The 22,884-nt window shown below is 42.9% G+C and overlaps 1 protein-coding gene across 2 annotated transcripts in view; it reads left to right on the forward strand.

The window, feature by feature from the left end:
• LOC116988057 (protein outspread-like) overlaps positions 1-22,884 on the forward strand; it is a 298,795-nt gene that overhangs the window by 110,794 nt on the left and 165,117 nt on the right. For both annotated transcript variants that reach the window (XM_033044495.1, XM_033044494.1), the window contains exons 5-6: positions 10,702-10,786; positions 18,876-19,053. In XM_033044495.1, coding sequence (XP_032900386.1) covers positions 10,702-10,786; positions 18,876-19,053 — 263 coding nt within the window. The remainder of the gene's footprint in view (positions 1-10,701; positions 10,787-18,875; positions 19,054-22,884) is intronic.

A 22,884-nucleotide genomic window follows, 5' to 3' on the forward strand; every position in this document is an offset into this window, starting at 1 on the left:
TTTGTTTGGTTGTTTGTTTGTTTGTCTTTTTGCACAAAGTCCGCGAGCATTGCCACTTTTCATTCCACTGCACATCTCGTATGTGTATGTGACGAATAAACTTGACTTGACTTGACTTGACACTACATAGGTGCATTGGAAAAACAACGGATCTTGGAGTACAGATACACCTCTTACTATAAAGTGTGCCACAGATTACCCAAGTGCTTGTCTTTATTCCCCGAGGAATATAATTGATAGATGGGGAAGTTGTGTTGAATCTGGTTCAATACTTGATTAGATCAAAATTGTTGACCAGCAGTACTCTAAAATAGGTTTTGAGGCACTATTCAATAAATTTGAGTAATTCGCAGCCTGATATCACAATTTAATCTTATACTTGTAACAATGTTTCATGTTAAAGATGATAGAGTTAGTTAATCAAAACCCAGAAAAAGTTCTCTATTCAACCTGAACTTAATTATCTTTTGAGCAAGTGCCACAGTGTGTAGCAAGCCAACATCTGTTCCTGGGTTGAAAAATGTCTAATGTAAAATCAAAAACCACCACAGTGTTTCATTAACTTACAGGTTAGAACAGGGAAGATAATTGTTCAAAAGGGTGAGGTGCAGTGGGAAGTGGAAACGTGCCAGATAAGATTTGTAAGGATGAATTCAGAATTGCAAGGTATAGGCTGTGGGTCGAGCATCAAAAATGTGCCTAGAAATCAGTTTTCGTGACCCAAGTCACCAAACTACATGACATTTTCCACAGATTTAGATGAAATATAATTGAGAAGGAAGTCATAACTCGTCATTGCCGAAAGTTGCACATTAATTAATTAAACTAATTAGAAAATGAGATTGGGAAAGTAAGCGCCATCTAGTGGCTAATGCCCATATTACACGATGGGCAGCCTATTTCCGTGTTGCAGTCCATTTAAACTATATATTATTATACCTATATATATTCCAGATAGTAATATAGGTATAATAATATTATATTTAGGTATAAAAATATTATATTATATATTATTATACCTATATATATTCCAGATAGTAATATAGGTATAATAATATAATATATATAATAATAATATAATATATTATTATAACTATATCTATTCCAGATAGTAATATAGGTATAATAATATTATTTATTATTATACCTATATATATTCCAGATAGTAATATAGGTATAATAATATTATATATTATTATACCTATATATATTCCAGATAGTAATATAGGTATAATAATATAATATATATATTCCAGATAGATATATTCCTCCGTATTCCTGGAAACGGCCGCTACGGACGGCACTATGTACACCCCCCCCCCCCCCCGCCCGCGGAGAAGATCCGCGGCTCCGCGTTCGCGAATCGGCCGCTTTTTAATTGAGACCGCGGCTTCACTATGTTAAATACATAGGCCCCGCGATCGGAGCACCTTTTCATCGCAGGCAGTTCCGAGATTAGATGATTAAGACTTATTACTCTACAACAAGCTGGCATTAGTGAAAATGTTTAATTTACCTTGTTATTGATACATATAGTTTAGGCCCTCAACTTCATGAATGAATGAATAAGTGAATCAGTGAATGAATGAATGAGTGAGTGAGTGAATGAGTGAGTGAGTGAGTGAATGAGTGAGTGAGTGAGTGAGTGAGTGAGTGAGTGAGTGAGTGAATGAGTGAGTGAGTGAGTGAGTGAGTGAGTGAGTGAGTGAGTGAGTGAGTGAGTGAATGAATGAATGAATGAATGAATGAATGAGTGAGTGAATGAATGAGTGAATGTACAGCCTCCAAATCTCATTTTTTCACATTATAAAGGGTGCAATTAAATTAATTAAAGTCCATACAGATTAATTTTCACAAATTCAGACTTTAGATCTTACCTTTCAGTTTGAGTTGATTCACAAAGTTTCACAACTTTGCTCAGCAGGGACTTTGCTTTCAAGACTTTCTTCCACTTCTATCCACTTAGCTGCACATTTTTCAGACTTCTTAATGCTTTTCTCCCTAAAATTAATTACCCTGCTGCAAGTTTCCACGACAAAGAACCTTAATCGGAATCTCCAGTAAAACAGGCATCAGTGAAGCCCTCTCAGCTATGATGTGTGCTAGCTTGAAACAAAGCGTGTAATTGGCCAACTGGCAGACAACTCAATGTTAAATGTGCTTTGATTGGACTACAAAAATGTGCAAGTCTTGTTCATGACGAGTTTCAGGGGTGATTTATATAATTTTTTTACACAATATGTGAACATTTCATGTTGTTCTGTGACTTGGATCACGAAACACTGGAATAAAGCTCCTCGGCCCACAGCCTAGTACTCGTATTCCAGGAACAGATGAAAAGAGAGGTTCACTTTCTCTTGAAAAAAGAAAATTGATGGGGGTTGTTTTCAAAATGATACATTTTCATAGAGGGAATATAGAGAGAACAATTCCACTTGTGGGAGAGAGCGTAAGTAGAAATCGTTAATGTTAGATAGTCTGAAGAAATACAATATATTTCTTTAGCTCTCCCTTTTCCCCCCGAAGAGTGGTGATAAAGTTGGAGCTTTCTATTACAGCAGCCAATATTTAAGGAAAATAGTACAATATTTAAACGGCGACTAGACAAGCATATGAGGAAGAAAAGTATAAAAGTATAAAAGAAGACGCATGAGAAGAGGCTTAATGCAGCATAAACATTAGTTGGAACAAATGGCCCCTATGACGTATCATCAGCGGTAAGAGAATCAGAAATGTGGCTGATAGTAGGTAATAATTATTATAAATAGCAGTAATGATATTTTGAGGGAAAATAACATTTAAAATGTGTGATAAATTTGAAGGTTAAATATGATAATGCAGAGCACGGAAACCTTTTCAATGAATTAAGCACGATTAACAATAATGGAAAGTTAGGCATATGTATTCTGCATGTATCGACACATCTCCAATTACTCTCCTATTTCTATAGATGCACCATTGAGGTGTATCATGGCTTTGTTTGGCAACTGCTCTGCCCAAGACCATATATTGCAGAGAGTTGTGAACAGAGTTCAGTCCATCATGGAAAATAGCCCCCCAGGGAGTTGTTGAAAAAGTGGTGTAACATAAAATTCGTGTGAATGGGGGATCCTTGGGGTCAGCGTGGATTCGGTGAGCCGAAGGACCTGTTTTCATGCTGTGTCTCTAACTTAACTAAACAACTTCCTTCCTTAGTGACATTTTTCCAAGCGACATTAATAGAGCTAAATGCCAAGTGCTCAAGGAACTAATCAGATCAGGCAGCATCTGTGGAGGGAAAGGACAGGAGATGTTTTTGGTCAGAATCCATCTTCAATCTGATGGAGTCGGGGGAGGGGGGGGGGGGGGGGGCAGGACAAAGTCTTGGCAGATGAGTAAAGTAAGTGATTTACAATATATATTAACGATTTAGACGGGAATTAAATTAATATATCCAAGTTTGCAGATGACATAAAGCTGGGTGGCAGCGTGAGCTGTGAGGAGGATGCTATGAGGCTGCTGGGTGACTTGGATAGGTTGGGTGAGTGGGCAGATGCACTATGTGGATAAATGTGAGGTTATCCACTTTAGTGGCAAGAATAGGAAATCTGATTATGATCTGAATGGTATCAGATTAGGAAAAGGGGAGGTGCAACAAGATCTAGGTGTGCTTGTACATCAGACACTGAAAGTAAGCATGCAGGTACAGCTGGCAGTGAAGAAAGCTAATGGCATGTTGGCCTTCATTGCGAGAGGATTTGAGGTTAGGAGCAAGGAGGTCCTACTGCAGTTGTACTGGTCCTGGTGAGACCGCACCTGGAGTATTGTGTGCAATTTTGGTCTCGTAATTTGAGGAAGTCCATGATTGCTATTGAGGGAGTACAACGTAGGTTCACCAGGTTAATTCCCGGGATGGCGAGACTGACGTATGATGAAAGAATGGATCGACTGAGCTTGTATTCACTGGAATTTATAAGGATAAGAGGGGATCTTGTAAAATGTTCCCGATGTTGGGGGAGGCCAGAAACAGGGGTTACAGTTTAAGAATAAGGTATAGGCCATTAAGGACAGATGAGTTGTGAATCTGAGGAATTCTCTGCCACAGAAGGCAATGGAGGCCAATTCACTGGATGTTTTCAAGTGAGAGTTAGATTTAGCTCTTGGGGCTAAAGGAATCAAGTGATATGGGGAAAAAAGCAGGAACGGGGTATTGATTTTAGATGGTCAGCCATGATCATATTGAATGGCGGTGCTGGCTCGAAGGGCCGAATGTTTTGTATCCCACAACGTGTGTTACTCAATGTTTGTCAAGTCTTCTACTGTTTGTGCAGTTTCCCCGCTTGAAAGGGATTTGATTTATCTACCCCGAAATGATGAACTGGATTCACTCAGACCAAACACTTCTTTTCCACCTTTTATTTTCTCCTTCTTTTATTTTGGCAGATTAGTTTTTATCAGTTTAGGTCTTTATCAGTTTTGGTCTTTAACAGTTTTGGTCTTTAACAGGTGAAAAACCGGCTGCCAATCGGGTCTGTAGAAAAATCAGTCCTGCTTGCCTTTTCTGGCTATCGCGGCAGTCTTTTCGGACAGTCTTTTTGATTTACTGCTGGATTCACTGCTCGCAAGTTTGTTGTCTCTCCTTCACTGGCTTCTGGTGCTCTGTGCCCTTTTGACCCACAGGCAGAACTCGGCAGGCTGGGGTTCCGCCCACTTTAATCTGTCTCGTGATTTCAATTGTAGCATTTTTCTGCTCGCAAGTTTCTTGCATTTCAGTTTGACTTGACACCTCCCACTCGATCTTCCAATGGAACCATTTGGGAGATCGACGCTTTAAAGTCAAACTTTGAATGGGGGTTTGAACTTAGTCACCTGATGCATTTTTGTCTTGTTCTTCTACTGGAAGTAAGACAACTCCCCAGACTTTGAGTTTTACCCTCTTCTTGACGTCATCGTGTACGTGGTAGGGTCCAAAGAGGTCTACTGTTGTAAACTCAAAAGGAGCAGCATGTTCAGTTCTTTCAGGCGGCAGATCACTCATTACTTGTTGACATTTCTTTGCTTTTGCTTTCTTGCAGATTATGCAGTGATCAACAACTTTTTGAGCAATTCTCCTTCCTTTTATGACCCAAGCCTTTTTTCTCATTTTAAGCAAGGTCCCAGCCACTCCGTCATGACTCTCCCTGTGAGCCTCCCGAGCTAGCAGCATGGACACCCAGGCATCAACGGGTAGGATGGGAACAGCAACTTTATCCTCTTCAAAGCTCTGCACTCTGCCACCACAAACCATCAGCCCAGAATCTTGGTCTTTATAGGCTACCAGTCGATCTGTTGTGGTGCTTGGGAAAGTTGTGCCCAATTGCGCAGCACAAAAAATGTCTTTTAGAGCATTTTCTCGTTCTCTTACTGTAATGACTCCTGTCAAAGAGATGGCCTCCCACTTTGGATTGTTTAGGGCTTTCCACAAGATGATACCACTTCTCCACTTGAATTTGACTGTGTAGCTCAAATACTTCTTTAAACGTGAGGCGAACACTGCTCCACACATCTCTGCTTTAACAGCGTCTCCTCTGTGGTCCAAGGGAGTTAACTTGGCCTTGGATTCCACAAGTCTGACAATTGGGCCATGGTCTGAATCCCATCTCACGTACATCACTGCCCCGTAGGTGTGCTCACTTCTGTCAGAAAAGGTGATTCCCAAGGGTTCAGTTGCGGAGCAAGAGGGAGTCAGTGCCCTGACGAACTTGACTTTTCCAAGTTGTTCGTACTCTTCAAAGAGCTTAATTGCATCCTCCCTGAGTCCATCTGAGAGTGCCATGTCCCATGTGTCTCTGACCGAACAGCTTCCCTCTTTTGCTTCTTGGAAAGCTCTGCGTACTAGAATCGCTCCCTTTTGCTTAACAGGAGCCACTATGCCGATGGGGTCATATAGCCCTGCTACCTGGCTGAGAAGCTCTCTTCTTGTTAGGGGATTTGGCGTCTGAGTTTTGACTTGCTCTTGTAGAAGGCTTTGACCAAGCCGCATCTTTTTCTTTCTCTTGGAGAAATTGATTCCCACCATAACGTGGAGCATGTCCTCTTCAACAATGTAGCCCAGACCAAGTGCCTTGTTATCATCATCATGCATTTGGTTTGGTAGGATCATGCTTTTTGTTTTGCTTTTCTTTAAAGCATCATTGTCCTCCTTCCTCCCACTTTGGCCAGACAGAACCCAAGGCTTGAGCTCAAACCCACCAGCTTTTAGGATTCGTTCCACATTTGCTGTGATGATTCTCAACTGGTCGAGGCTGTTGTGAGATGTGAGGATGTCGTCAACATAGCTGTCTTTCTGGAGTACTTGCTGCTCATCCTTGAGGTGGGTAAAAGAAGGAAGATTAGCAGTCTCACGCATTGCCAACTGTGCAATGCACCCCGCAGGTTTGTTTCCGATGTTCACTCTTGTGATAGCATACTCTCCCAGCTCCTCGTCCTCGGAATCTCGCCAGAGGAATCTGTGTAAGTGTACTTCACGGTCCTCCAACCAGACTGAGTTATACATCTTCTTTATGTCTCCCAGAGCAGCATAGATTCCGCCTCTGAATCTGAGGAGGACGGCGCGAATTTGGTTGAGGACGTCTGGACCTTTCATCAGCAAATCATTTAAGCTGACACCATTGCACTTTTGGCTGCTGTTCCACACTAGTCTCACTGGGGTTGTGACAGAGTGGGGGTTTGGAGCAATAAGGTGACTCACATACCACACTGGTCCCTTCCAGTTTGCAATCATGTCTTCGGACAATTTGATTGCAGCCTTTTGGTCCACCATGTCGTGCACCTGAGCTGTGTAGGCACTTTTCCATTCAGGTTCTCTGGATAGCTGCCTCTCCGTCCTGAGAAATGTGGCTTCCACTGTACTTTTATTATTTGGTAGAGAAGCTGGGTCTTCCAACCAGGGATAGCTAGCATGCCAATGTGGGTCTTTACTGTGACGGTCTCCTGTTACGTAGGTGAGGCCTTCCCTTACCACTTCGAGCTCTCTCTCTTCAGCAAGAGTCATTTCTTTTCCGCCTGGCTGGCAGTTTCCACAGCGGCAACCCCCGCACTTTGGCTCGCATGCTGCTCCAATGCTATCCCACTTCCACCAATCCAAGAAGTCCCGATTGGCGGTTGATGTACGTGACTTCTGGACTTTGACGGCGACCTGTCCGTTTGGTGAAAGTTCCTCAGGGACCGGGGCAGTGAGCTCCTCATACTTTAAAGCAGCTGCTCTCATTGATCTTGCGAAGTGTGTTTTGGACATGTGGGCTGACATGGTAAGCTTCTCAAACAGCTCAGGATGACAACCTCCAACAGTCTTTCCCAGTGGTCCATCCCACAGAATGAGATCTCCAACAGTTCTAATCCTCTGAGGCGCTAGCTGACCTTCTCTATGGCTTATGAGCAAATGTATCTCTTTTGGTCTCACAAGTTCCTCAAGTGGGACGTCTGGAAAGAACTTTTGCAGCTGCTGTGGTGTCACATGTTTGTGAACATCTGCGATGCTGTCCAATCCATAACAAACTAACTGGTGCGACTTGAGTGTGCCCTTGGGAGTCTTCACTCGGATCTTTAGAAGGTAGCGCCTCGTCTCGACGTGGACCTTCATCCCCCCAACTCCATGGACGATAAGCGTGATGTCTTCACTCCTAAGGTTCAGTCTACTCGCAGCCTTGTGAGTTATGTAGTTGGTATCTGAAGCCAAGTCAATTAATGTCCCAACCTTTTGTCCAGCATTTGCTATGACCTCCAGAAGCATCATAATCACTGGATGCTCTTGCAGTCCACCTTCCTTTAGGAGGCTTGGCTGATGCTTTGCAGTGTTGAAGGCTCTTGATGCAGTGTTGGAGAACACATCTCGGCATTGTTTTGCCAATTCTGGTGGAAGTTTGCTGAAAAACTCCTCTTGGTCCACTGTATATTTCTTCTTGCTTTTATCTTCCTCTGGACCAAATTTACTCCTTCTCTGATCCACACTGCTTTTCCTCATCTCATAATTGGGGCACAGATAAAAATGATGCTCAGGATTTTGTTCATCCTTGCAGATTAGATTTTTACACAGATATGCAGGTTTGCAGTATGAACCATCATCATGGACTTCAAGACACTTTTTGCATGCTCCCAACTTCTTTACTGCAGCTCTTTTCTCTGTCAGCTTTAGCCCTCGAAACTGCTTGCAGAAGTACAGCTTCCTTTTATGCTTTATGTCCCCACAGACTACACAACTTGTGTGGTCATTTTCTGACTTGGTAGACTTGGTTCTGGCATGTCTTGGTTCAGTCCGAGTTTCCTTTCTACTCGGCTCCTCGTCCCTCAGTTGCTCGAGCTGTTCGTATATGCTCTCCTGCTCTTTGAGAAATGACAAGAGACTGTCAAACCGTTTCTCTGGTGCCACACCATTCCTCTTGTCAGCTACATAAACCAGCCATTCCTTCTTAAGGGTTTCTGGAAGCTTTGTTTCAATTGATTTTGTCATCAGTGGATCTTTAATGGCGCCTGTGTCTCCGAGATCGCTCAAGTCATTAAGCGCCTTTTCCACAGCTTGAATTAATTCCACTATTTTACGTGGCTGATGTCCTCTGACAGGTGGGATTCCCTGAAGCTCCTCCACTATCTCAATAGCAATAGCTGTTTGATTTCCAAACCGGTTCTCTAGGACACGAAAGATATCATCTGCAGTGTTATAACTTGTGAGGCGGAGGTCTCTTGTAATTTTGTCCTCCAGACTGTCCAGCAATTGAACCTTCTTCACCTCATTTGATCCAGTGGGTTCACCTTGCTTTTGCAGTGCTTCCCAATCCTTCCTCCATCTATAAAAGTCACGCTTGTTTCCAGTAAACTTAGGAAGGGCCGTGGGCCTCAGTCTGATGGCTGGTGAAGGATAATTGAAAGCTTTCGCCGCTTGTGCTAATCCTTCAGCGTCCTTCTTTATTCTTGCCTGTATGAAGTCAGCCTTCCTGGAAACCAGCTTGGGGACGAGAAGCTCGAGTGTTCTTAGGTGTTTCTGGAAGCTCTCTTGCTCATCCAGAGGGACCCAACGTTTCCACCGACTGTACGTCTCCTTTGCAGTCTGTACCAGTTTCTGCAGGTGGTTAAGCATGAATTCATATGCTTCTTGGTTGCTATTTGATGGTGCGGTGGCAGCAGCAAGTTCACATGCACCATCTGCTGTCTGTAGTGAGATGGATAATTCAACATTTCCAAAGTTTGCCCATAGAGTGTCCTGGATGAGCCCTTTGACCTCTTTTAGTTTCGACTTACACTCCTTTGCAGTCTTTGCCAGGTCGGCATTTTGCTGTTCAGTTAACACAGTTTCTTCATCTGCGTCCAGCTCCGCCTCCAGCTCTGCAATGAGTCCAGCCTCCACATCGTCATTGGCTTCCATGACCTTTTCGGCCTCCTGCATGAGTTTGTTGAAATTGTTCCTGAGCCCCTCTTCAGACATTTCTTCATGGTTCCTAATGATGCTGTTAACAAGACGAGAGAATGCCCGTTTTGCTGTTGTCCTCTTCAGCTTGAGCTGCTCAGCTGACTTTCCAGCAACTTCATCAGCCATGTTTTATCTTGACTTAACTGTCTTTTTTCCAGGTTTCCAGATATCCTGGCCCCGCCCGGTTTTTCACTGTCAAGTCTTCTACTGTTTGTGCAGTTTCCCCGCTTGAAAGGGATTTGATTTATCTACCCCGAAATGATGAACTGGATTCACTCAGACCAAACACTTCTTTTCCACCTTTTATTTTCTCCTTCTTTTATTTTGGCAGATTAGTTTTTATCAGTTTAGGTCTTTATCAGTTTTGGTCTTTAACAGTTTTGGTCTTTAACAGGTGAAAAACCGGCTGCCAATCGGGTCTGTAGAAAAATCAGTCCTGCTTGCCTTTTCTGGCTATCGCGGCAGTCTTTTCGGACAGTCTTTTTGATTTACTGCTGGATTCACTGCTCGCAAGTTTGTTGTCTCTCCTTCACTGGCTTCTGGTGCTCTGCCCTTTTGACCCACAGGCAGAACTCGGCAGGCTGGGGTTCCGCCCACTTTAATCTGTCTCGTGATTTCAATTGTAGCATTTTTCTGCTCGCAAGTTTCTTGCATTTCAGTTTGACTTGACAATGTTTGTTCAAGGACTGAATAAAATCAGGCTGGTTTTGACTGCTTGTAAAGGCATCAATGGTATAGTATTATAATCAGTTTGCCAGGCTGTGCACACATAATGTTAATGCCCGAGCTGGCATTTAATGCTCAAGGATGATCTCACACTCATTGGCCTGAAAAAGCTTGGCAGTGGCTGGTTGTTTCCTTGAATGATTGGTGCTAATTTGCTGGACTTAATGTACATCTGCAATAAAGTGCGTGCATCCACATCAACAATGTAATATTTTTCTTGAGTGACGCTGCAGCTCCTCAATAGAGATGGTGTAATTTCAGTCTGTCAAATTTACTTGCAATGTTTATAGTATTACAGACTTATGAATTTATAATGCAGTATTTACAGGAGATGAAAACAAATGTCAGCCTATATTTACATATTAGAATTTAATTGCAAGTAGAAAATATAATTTTGTTTACTCTTGATCTGCTGTATATACATTCACAATTCAGGATGGTTAGAAATAATTTCAAATGTTGCCTTGTGCGATGTCTACATTTTTGACACTTATTTTGGTTATAATCTGACAGCACAATGTTTTAATAATGAAAGTATTTTATCACTTTTATAGATGGTTTGATCAACTGACGGTGTATCCCAGAACCAATAAGCAAAATCAGAAGAAGAAGCGAAAGGTTGAGCCGACAACTATGCAGGTACAGTAAACCCTAGCATTATGTATTAATGTGTAATGTTAAAGTGGTGGCTCCATTTCTTTGAGATGGAATAACAAATGATTTAGACGTGACGTAAAAAAAAGGCATTTGTCAATATTTCATTTAAAATTTCAATTTCATCATTTACAGCATGGGTTTGTTTGTACATGCCTAGACTGAATGGTAAAAATAATGTCAAGGATTTTGTTCCTGAGTATAATTAAGGAGTAGCCTTCGTCATCTGTACATTTTAAAACTGGAATCTCAAAATTGCTCTGAGTTGTGCTTCTCTATAACCATTGCACCAGTATGTCTGAAGAAGGGTTTTGGCCTGAAACGTTGCCTATTTCCTTCGCTCCATAGATGCTGCAGCACCTGCTGAGTTTCATCAGCATTTTTGTCTACCTTCGATTTTCCAGCATCTGCAGTTCCTTCTTAAGCACCAGTATGTCATTAAGACATGGCAGTTAACTTGCAAAGGTGGCAATAATGACCATTAGAAATCTAGCTATATCAGGTAGTTAGGTTTTCTCAATCGAATTTAAGTAATTTTTTAAGAATGTCCCCAATCTTATTTACTGTTAAAACAAATTGTGCATAACTGATGTAACAGATTTTATTTTAATATTTTCTGTTTTATATCAATATTTTCTTTAGAAATGATTACTTGCTGCATAGAAAATAGCATTGAATTAGAATCTAATTTATTGGTTTAGGTTTTCCATACCCTGGTCTAGGTTTTTAAGTCTGATTTGTTGAAGAGATGTCTCGTTTGTAAGGCCACCAGAGGCCCTTTAGAAGAGTGTTACAATACCTTGATTTGCCAAGAAATTGTACATTTGTACTTTAAAAAGCCAGTTGTACTTCTGCGTGCATTCAGAAAGTATTCAGACCCCTTCACTTTTTCCACATTTTGTTACGTTACAGCCTTATTCTAAAATGAATTAAAAAATTTTTTTTTATCATCAATGGTAAATACTCTCAATACCCCATAATAAAAAAGCAAAAACAGGTGTTTAGACATTTTTGCAAAGTAATTAAAAAGAAATAACTGAAATTCACATTTATATAAGTATTCAGACCCTTTATTTGTTAACTACCCACCGTTTCTCCCCTTTTTGAAAATAAAATATAAAGAACAGCAAGTTGCTATAAACACTGCAGAGTAATTTGTTGTAAGTGTAAGTGACTATCTGCATACTGAAAACCTTCCCAAGATCTGTTCTGTGTTTAAATGGCTTGTCGGCATGATCTCTTGTTTTTCCTTGTAGGTCCTGAATTAGTCGTTTTTCCACACACATATGATGTATTAATTATTCTACCTATTCTTTTAATTACTTTCATTAAATCTCCTGTATGCTGCTTAACAGATTATCTGGTCTATCCTGACGAATAAAAAAATTAAACTACCTTATGTTCTGATAGTCCTTTATTGAACCTTTTCTAGTGCCTGTATTAGCAATGTTACAAAATTTTGAGATTTTAAAAATCAAGTCTGTAATTTATCCCATCAGATAAAGCATAAAAATAAGTTTAATTTGACACCTAATTCACTTTCATATCTCAAGTATTTAAAAAGTTATGGCCATTTTCATACTCGGAAATGAGCATCTTGTTCCCTATTGATTTTCTATGGACATAACAAAAAAGTTGTGATCGTGAACAGTCAAAAGCCCATAACTTTCTTAAAAATTAAGAGAACTGAATGAAATTTTCAGTTATCATAGATTGAAGCATTCTGAAACAAATATAAAATAATCTTACTTGGATGACCTGAAATTAAAGCATATAATTAGTTAGTTACCTAATTGTAGCTAATTTCAGACTTCAATTACTAGATCTAAACATCTATCCATTTCTTAATAAATGATTAACATTTTTAAATAGCCTAAATGTCCAAATAATATTCACAAATAATTCACAATAAAACATGATTTTTAAATCTCATTTACATTAATTTATAGGCCAAATGGAAGGAATTCAGTGTTCAATTGCTGTAAATAAATGCCCATTTAAATCAGCTTTCCAGTGGGTCCCTGTGGAACGCGCTGGTTTAGAACGTTCACATTGCGGTAGATTTGTGCCCTCAAATGCCCAGAAAAATACTGCGCGATATAATGGGCCCAAAATGAGCTTCTCGCAATATTAAACTTTGTATAAAGGGATCTTTAGAAGCCCTTTTTAATGTAAAAATATACAACCTTCCTTCAGTTGTCTGCTTTATGAGACCCTGCGGTTGCTGGCGGTCGCGGGTTTAGAGATTGATTTTTAAACTACTATAACTATTATTCAAGGCCTTTAAACCTAATAATAGCTTTTGCGACGGGGTCTTCCAGCGATTTTTCGTTAATAATTAACTAGGCTGAACATCTTCGATTTGAACAGCCTAGAGAAAATCGCGTTTTAAACCCGCCCCCTCTAAACGGCGCCAAAATCGCGCACACCCGTAGCGGCAGATTTTCAAAGACGCTTCAGGTAGGCTTTGCAACATACCTACCTGTATACTTTTACATTTTGTGTTCATTTTATTTTGTTTCCTCTGAATGTTTTGATTGGTTTCTGGTTTACAAAACTATGGACAAGATAATGAGCTAATACCATTTTTAACCAAAAAAAGAGACACAGTGCTGGAGTAGAGTCCCAACACAAAACGTCATATTCATGTTCTCCAGGAATGCTGCCTGACCTGCTGAGTTACTCCAGTACTTTGTGTCTGTCTTTGGCTGTTTTTGTAAACCAACATTTGCAGTTGTTTGTTTCACCATTTTTAACCACTTTAGTTGGACATCGATGTATAATTTTACTGGTATTGTTTTGTTCCTCAAGAGAGGATATCTTCTTTGGAGTTGAACAATAAATATTAAAAACAAATATTTTAGTATGATGTGGCGAATGTGGCAGGACGGGACAAAGTTGGGATGAAGGTGGCTGCTCTGTATGTGAATAAAATCATCTTGAATTCTTTATAATGCAATCAATTGTTATCATTTTAAATCTAGTTTCTATATTTGGTCTAACTATAGTCATTCGACTCTGTGTACTTTCCAAGGCTTAATGTACAAGAACTGTTCAGTTCCTTTCAGGGCCCAATGGATAACAATTTTCAATATAATATTATTGTCGATCGTATTTGGTGATAATTTGTGAAAGGCATTGGTCTACTCTGTAAATGACTGTGCAGGCAGATTTTTCAGTCTGAAGAAGGGTTTTGGCCCGAAACGTTGCCTATTTCCTTTGCTCCATAGATGCTTCCTTCTTAAAGATCTCTTTATCGATTCATTTGTCGGCTGTTTTTACTTGTACAGGTGCACAACCTTTTATCCGAAGATCCAAATAACGAAAACCTCCGAATAGCGGACATTTTTTCGGTCCTTGAAGAAAGGTCCTTGAAAACGTTCACCGAGGGCTGCCCGCAGAGGTGACAGCGGAACCTCCGGTCGGTCCTCGAAGAAAGGGGAACTAAATCGTAGGGGCCCATCGGGGAGCGGGTTCCTGTTGGTCCTGACGTCTCCGGCCACCTGCCATCCTCCGGGAACTGTACCGCCCTTGCAGGAGAGTGGGGTTGTTTGCAGTTGCAGAGGGAGGGGGCAAGGGCGGTACAGTTCCCAGTCTCAGCTCCAGTCCAGGGGGGTGGCCGGAGACGTCAGGACCAACGGGACACCGACCCCCAGGCCCACTGCAAGCACGGAGATCCCAGAGACCCACAGCCAGCAGCAACTCCAGCCCAGCCCCGCTCCAACTCCAGAGGAACACGTAGGGGCAGAAGCTGATGGTGTGCAAGGTACGTCTTGTTCTTGGGGTGGCGGATGAGGGGGCGCAGCTCGGGCTGTGGGCAAACTGCCACTTGTCGCCGTAGCGGCCCATCGGGGAGCGGATTCCTCTGGAGTTGGAGGTATTGTGCTGTTTGATCGCCCCCTGCTATCCCAGGGACAGGGAGACACAGCGGCTTTTTAGACTGGTGGGCAATCACTTCCAAAGTTCTGCCCACACAGTCAGTACACCTCTCCTACACTGCATTTTATACAAACATTTATTCTGCAAGAAAAAACTACATTGAAGACTCAAACTCGCGACCGAGTAACTGCCGGGATCAAGGCGCAAACTCGCGACCTTGCGGATATGAGCCGAGCACTCTACCACTGAGCCAGCCATTAAAATCTACGCTAAAAATTTTCCATTCCGAAGGCCGACAAATTCTGAATTACGAAAAGTGTCTGGTCCCAAGGCTTTCGGATAAAAGGTTGTGCACCTGTATATGGATTTTTCCACTATTTTTATTCTTAGAATAATCCAGAAAATAGCAAATTAGTTTCCACCAGGAGAAGAGTTTTAACCTTGATTTTATCATGGCAATAGTTTTCTTAATTAAAATTTCATTGTTCCATTTTGGTACATTTGACAATAAAACACTTGACTCTTGAAGTGAACATGATATCTTAAATGTTCATTCTGACCTCTTAATGCTTTAATTGTTGGAGATGTTTGAAAGGAGGTTGAAACGTCTCACATTGAAGCAAGCTGTTCAAAACGAAATGCATCAGTGCTTGTGTATGGTAACTAGTGTTATTGATCCTCAACAATTGGCATGAAACCTCCAAAAATTGCGTAAAAGCTTGGACTCCTTTGCAAGTGCTCAAGGAGAAATATTATGAAAATAATTAATGAAAATATTCTTTTAACTCTTTGCTCAGAAAATATTGTTGATGAATGGGTGTGATTTAAATTGAAATTCATCTGCTCATCGTGAATCCATTAATTTTCTAGTTGTCAACGACATTCCATTTTACATTGTGATGGGGAGTATGGACTTGTGGAACAACAATTGATATGTTTATGGAGGATAGGTATTTAAAACCAGAGGTCATGCAATACATCATCCAGTGTTTAAATTTTTATCTCGTCTGAATCTTTCTTCTCTATGAAGGATGAATGAAGACTTGCAAGCTTCAGCTTTATGAAGTTTTCAGGCACAGGTATTAATAAAGACAGATTTATCATGCGTGGAAACGTCCGATGCCGTAGTAGGTATAAAGTCATGAATCAAGAAGCAGGCATGGAAACCTCTAAATACTGTTGTATACTTTCAAAAATGTGTACTGAATCAAAGCAGCTACATGTCTTGGCCAACAGTGCAAGAGGTCCAGCAGTCCTGAAGCGAAATCTCAAATGTCTGCCACTGATATAAGAACCCTTTTCTTGAGCAGTGGGATCAAGTTCAAAATGAAAGATCACTGATGAAAACACCCATCTGTCAGAAAAGTCAAGTTAAAATCTAAAGTTAACAAAGTCAATACTTTGGTCAAAGGATTGGAGAACGGCCAACGGAGAAGGAGAGCAAGCAACCCCAAAATGTGAATTGAACATATTTGGCATATTGTGGGAAGCTAATAGAGACAACGTTTAAATAGGCGTAAATTCTATAGGCGTAAGCGGAGGCCTCTTACCTTCTTGAGCAAGCTTAGCCATTCAATAAAATTATAGCTAGATTATAGCTAGTGTGATTGTAAGCACAATTCTACATTCCTACCTATACCTGGTAATATTTCACCCCTTTGCTTATCTACTTTTGCTTTAAAACAATTCTAAGACTTTGTTCCCACAGCTCTCTTGAGGAGAGTTCTGGAGTGTTGTTGAAGCTGCATTCCATTAGGAAAGTGGAGAGTATTTCATTATACTTCTGACTTTAGCCTTATAAATGGTGGCCAAGCTTTGAGGAGTTGGGAGGGAAGTTACTCCCCCACAGGATTCCTATCGTCGGACCTGCTCTTGAAGCCACATTGTGGAAAAGCCTTCTCCAGTTCAGTTTCTAATCAATGATAACCCGTAGGATATTAGAACATAGAACAGCACAGGAATGGGCTATTTGGCCCGCAATGTTTGTGCCGAACATGATGCCTCGTTAAACTGATCTCATTTGCCTGTACATGATCCATATCCCTCTACTCCCTGCACTTCCATGTGCCTATTTAAAAGCTTGTCTATCTAAAACACCACTATTGTTTCTGCCTTCACCACCACCCCTGGCAATGCATTCCAGGCCCCCACCACTCTCTGTTTGTAAAAAAAAACTTGCCCTGCCCATTTCTTCATTAAACTTTCCGCCTCTCACCTTATAGCTATGCCTTCTAGTGTTGGATATTTCCAACCTGGGGGACAAAGATTCTGACTGTCGACTTTGAAGTTCCAGAGAAAACAATCCAAGTTTTTCCAGTTTCTCCTTATAGCTGAAACCCTTTAATCCAGGTAGCAGTCTGGTACACCCTCTCCAAAGCCTCCACATCTTACCTATAATGGGCAGCCAGAACTGCACACAACACTTCAAATGCAGCCTAACCAAAGTCTTATAGAGCTGCATCCTGACATCCTGACTCTTATATTCAGTGACCCTATTAATGAAGGCCAGCATATCATATGCCTTCTTTACCACCCTATCTACTTGTGCTGCTGCCTTTAGCGACCTATGATATTGGACTCCCAAGATCCCTCTGCTCATCAATGCTATTAAGGGTCTTGCCAGTAACTGCATATCCCTCCTTATATTCAACCTCACACTTGCTCGGGTTAAACTATATCTGCTATTTCTCTGCCCATTTTTGTTCAGCTGATCTAGATCCTGCTGTATCTTCTGGCAGCATTCATCACTGTCTGCAGCTCCTCCAATTTTGGTGTCATCTGCAAACTAGCTCACCAACCCATCTACATTTACATCTAGGTAGTTTATATGTATCACAAACAGCACAGGTCCCAGTACAGATCCCTGCGGAACTCCACTGGTCACAGACCTCCAGCCAGAATATCTACAGTACCTTCCCACACAACCCTCTGTCTTCTATGAACAAGCCAGTTCTGAATCCATATGACCAAGTCATCGTGAATCCCATTCGTCTTAATTTTCTGGATAAGCCTACCAGGAGGGACCTTATCAAAAGCCTTACTAAAATCCATGTATACAACATCCACCACCCTACCTTTATCAATTCTCTTTGTCACCACCTCAAAAATAAACTCAAGGTAATGAGACATGGCCAATAGTCCCCTGCATTCTATCTACTTCCCTTCTTAAACAAAGGAACAACATTGGTCACTCCAGTTCTCTGGGAAACTCGCCCGTGGCTAGAGAAAAAACAAAGGTCCTTGTCAAGGTCACCGCAATCTCATCTCTTGCCTCCCTCAATAACCTGGGATGAATCCTGTCAGGCCCTGGGGATTTATCCAACTTAATGTTCTTGAAGAGTCTCAGCACCACCTTCTTCTTAATTTCAAACTGCCCCAGTATATTTGAATTCTCAACACGGATCTCGTGTCCTCTAAGTCCTCCTCCTCGGTGAATACAGATGTAAACAACTACTTGTGCAGTACCTCACCTACATCTCTGAATAATCCTATCTTCTTACTGGTCACCCTCTTATTTTTAATGTACGTATGAAAAGCTTTGATTTGCCTTAATCCGCCTGGTCAGTGACATTTCATGGCCCCTTTTGACCATATTAACAATGGGGAGTTCACTGATGGTAATGCAATTGAATGTTCAGGGGTGAAATCTGTATTGTCTCTAGTTGGATATTGTCTGGCACTTGTGGGACCCAAATGTTACTTGCTGTCATTTGACAAATGAGCCATGAGCATGAGAATGTGTTTCAAATGTCTGGCAAAAGAGGATGATGTGAGAAAATGTTATTTTATTTTTTGGTTTGTTTTAATGCCCCTATCAAAATGGAAAAGGAAGACTTTATCTAAATAGTGAGAGTTTGCTCAGTCGTCAGATACAAAGGAATCAGGGTGCCCAAATTATGAAATGCTATGAAAAACCTTGTTTGAATTGTATGTAAAATAGTGTTTCACATCTGAAAAAGCTTTCATAGAAATAGTTAACCTGCCATGCATATTACGCTTTCACTTGTGTGGGTGTTTTCTTAGAATCTGGGTATTAAGGGATAAATGCATTCTGGATTATCTCCCTTTTAATAGACATTTTTTTAGGCCAAATCCTGGTTGTTCTTTTAACACTTTAATGCCACTTTGGTCAGTTTATTAGACCATTTAAACAATAGATTTCCTCTCACATTTGCATTTTCCTTTCCTATTTTAGGAGCCTGGGCCAGCTAAAGTGGCAGTAACAGGTTCAGGAATCCCAGATCCAGAGAAAATACCAGATTCACGATCTAGCTTGTGGCAGGAGGAACTGCAAAGCAGAGAAGCAGAGGCAACTCAAGGTTGGCCTCTTCTTGATGGTGGTGCTCATGGAGGATTGTTTTCTATGAGCGAGGGTAAGTGTCAGTGCAAATTTCAGTTTTGAAAATGTCAACATTAATTTCATCAAACAAGCAAATTTAGTCCTTATTTCTAAGATGCCATCTCCAGTGGATATTTTCTTGGAAATTAACATGTTGAAATTAATCTATTTATATAATTATTGATTTAATTTTTATTCTACTCATTTCTTATCCTTCTAATTCCTTTCTCGTGAGTGCTGTAAGACTTGTAATATGTAAATGTTGTATATATTATGTAATGTGTAAGTTTTTTTCTTGTCAAAGAATATAAATAGAATCAAATAGAACCTTTGTGTTTGCCAATATTCAGTAAGGTTTTGGTTATTTCTTTTTTAACCAGCTTTCTGCACTAACCCCACCTCCTTTCATATCTTTAATATCTATAAGCTTTCAAATGTCTGAATATATTCAGCTTCTGAGCCCCTACTGCCGTCTTCAATAGTGAATTTCAAAAATTTACCACCCTCAGAGTGAGAAAATTAATCTCCATCCTGAATGAATTAAATTTTAGCACTGGCAAAAATACTTTAAGATATTAAGCTCTGGTGTTATCACGATGCAGGGAAATATCAACTCCACAACTACCCTTCCCAGCTCCTTAACAGTTTTTGAAAACTAAAATACTGAAAAACTGAAATGAAAAAAAACGCTGGAATAATCATCAGGTCAGACAATATCTGTGGAAAGGGAAGCAGGTTGAAGCCCTTTAACAGAACTGGGATAAAATAATCATTACCTTTGTTGCAGGGAAGGTAGAAAGGGATGGATAAAATAATTGGATTATCTCTGGGTGAGGTAAAGCCCCTTGTCCCAGTTAGGAAACCTGAACGAAAACCTCTGGTGACCTTGCGCTCCACCCAAGGTTTCCGTGAGGTTCTTGGGGGTTTTGGTCACTCCCCCTAATGGTCGAAAGTAGTTTCCGCATAGTCGAGGCTTCTTCTATGTTCCTGCAATTACAGGTGCACAACCTTTTATCCGAAAGCCTTGGGACCAGACACTTTTCGTAATTCAGAATTTGTCGGTCTTCGGAATGGAATTTTTTTAGCGTAGATTTTAATGGCTGGCTCAGTGGTAGAGTGCTCGGCTCATATCCGCAAGGTCGCGAGTTTGCGCCTTGATCCTGGCAGTTACTCGATCGCGAGTTTGAGTCTTCAATGTCGTTTTTTCTTGCAGAATAAATGTTTGTATGAAATACAGTGTAGGAGAGGTGTACTGACTGTGTGGGCAGAACTTTGGAAGTGATTGCCCACCAGTCTAAAAAGCCGCTGTGTCTCCCTGTCCCTGGGATAGCAGGGGGCGATCAAACAGCACAATACCCCCCTCCCCCTCCAACTCCAGAGGAATCCGCCCCCCGATGGGCCGCTACCAAAGATCATAGAGGAGCTCCTCTATGATCTTTGGCCGCTACAGCGACAAGTGGCAGTTCGCCCACAGCCCGAGCTGCGCCCCCTCATCCGCCACCCCAAGAACAAGACGTACCTTGCACACCATCAGCTTCTGCCCCTACGTGTTCCTCTGGAGTTGGAGCGGGGCTGGGCTGGAGTTGCTGCTGGCTGTGGGTCTCTGGGATCTCCGTGCTTGCAGTGGGCCTGGGGGTCGGTGGGCGGCGGTGGGAGCTGTGGACCTACGGACCTACCTCCGTGGAGCTAGCCAGCTTCGGAGCGTGGAGAGTTGCGGGGGCGAGCTGCTGCGACCCGACTCCGGTGGATGGTGACTGCTTTGCGGGGCACCGGCAGCGGCGACTTCTCCCGCCCGAATTACGGGGTTGAGAGCAAACATCATAGAGGTTGAGAGTGACCCGGAGAGGGGCCTTACAACGCCCGGCGCGGCTGTCAATTGCCGCGGACTTGCTAGCGCCCGCCGGGGGCTCCAACATCAAGACCCGGGGCAGGGCCCTACATCTCCTGGCGTGGCTTTGAGTGGCCGCTCCCCGATGGGCCCCTACGACTCCCCGAGCTGCGCCCCGTCATCCGCAACCCAGGTTCCTCTGTAGTTGGAGTGGGGCTGGGCTGGGCTGCTGTTGGCTGTGGGTCTCTGGGATCTCCGTGCTTGCGGTGGGCCTGGTGGTCGGTGTCTAATTGGTCCTGACACGGTCCTTCTGCAATCGCCGACGTGAAGACAGTGAAAAGCCCCCGCGCCGGTGCAATGGGCGGGGAGCTGGAGAGGGGAGGGAAGGGGTCACACACATGGCCGGGAAGCAGAGGGGTGTAGGTGGGGTGATACTGAAGCGAGCGACAATCTGCTGCTGCCTGCCCCGCTGAGTTAAAAAGTTCCCACGCAAGACTCACGAAACACTGTATATCGTGAGTCCACCGTGGGAACTTTTTAATTCAGCGGGCAGGCAGCAGCATATTGTCAATTATTAACCCTCCCGCGCAATATACCCTCACCTTCTCTTTTATGAATGGGGATTTAGTTCCCCTTTCTTCGAGGACCGACCGGAGGTTCCGCTGTCACCTCTGCGGGCCGCCCTCGGTGAACGTTTTCAAGGACCTTTCTTCAAGGACCGAAAAAATGGCCGCTATTCGGAGGTTTTCGATATTTGGATCTTCGGATAAAAGGTTGTGCACCTGTATCAACAAATTCAAAACCGGCCTCGACTAAAAATAGGTTGCCGTTTGGTCGAAGCCAGTGGAGTGGGGTTGCTATGTACTTACAGGCAGTCGAAGGCAATCTCCGCTGACCGGCCATTTAGATTGGCTCATTGGAGTTTTCAGCAAAGATCCTATCTTTGGCTTCCGGAAGATCCACCGGAAGGTAAAATGCCCGCTAACTTTATTACAATACAATACAACAATACAATTCAATTTATTGTCATTTGGACCCCTTGAGGTCCAAACGAAATGCCGTTTCTGCAGCCATACATTACAAACAAATAGACCCAAGACACAACATAATTTACATAAACATCCATCACATTGCTGTGATGGAAGGCCAAAAAAACTTATCTCTCCACTGCACTCCCCCCCCCCCCCCCCCCCCGATGTCAGAGTCAAAGTCAAAGCCCCCGGCGGGCGATGGCGATTGTCCCGTGGCCATTAAAGCCACGCCGGGTGATGCAGGGTCGCACACCGGGTCTTGGTGTTAGAGCCCCCGGCGTGCATTCGCAGAGTCCCGCAGCCATTCCAAGCCGCGCGGGGCGGTGCTGTAAGGCCCCGCTCCAGGAGCTCTTCAACCCCGCAACTCGGGCGGGAGAAGTCGCCGTTGCGGAAGCCCCGAAAAGCGGTCTCCCTCCAGGGACCCGCGGGCTCCCGGTGTCACTGTCCGCCAGACCCGCAGTTGCAGCCACCGAATCTCCGGGGGTCGGGTCGCAGCAGCGTCCACCACAGCTCCACCAGCTCCGCGACGGTGAGGTGAGTAGTCGGCACCCCAGCCCCCGGTCTTCCTGTTGGAGGCCGCTCCTCGTTGCAGCCCCAACGACAACGGAGACCCGACAAAGAAAAGATCGGGTCTCCCGTGCAGGGAGAGATTTAAAAGTTACCCCCTCCCCCCCACACCACCCCCACCCCCCCACACACATACCCCAACAAAAAATAACAAAAACTACATAAAAACATAGACATAAAATAATAAAAACGCAGACGGACTGCAGAGGCCGCTGCTGACGAGAGTCGCGCCGCCCACTTGTTAAACTTCTTAAAACTGTTTCAACTTCTTCTCTCCCACCCACCCCTTCTCTCCCTTCTCTCTCCCCTTCCCTCTCCCCTTCCCTCTCCCCTTCCCTCTCCCCTTCCCTCTCCCCCCTTCTCTCCCCTTCTCTCCCCCTCCCTCCTGCACCCTCTAAGGACTTACTGTGGCAGCCGTTTACCTTCCTCTTCATCACGC

Source organism: Amblyraja radiata, chromosome 26, assembly GCF_010909765.2.
Source record: "Amblyraja radiata isolate CabotCenter1 chromosome 26, sAmbRad1.1.pri, whole genome shotgun sequence".
Lineage (NCBI taxonomy): Eukaryota > Metazoa > Chordata > Chondrichthyes > Rajiformes > Rajidae > Amblyraja > Amblyraja radiata.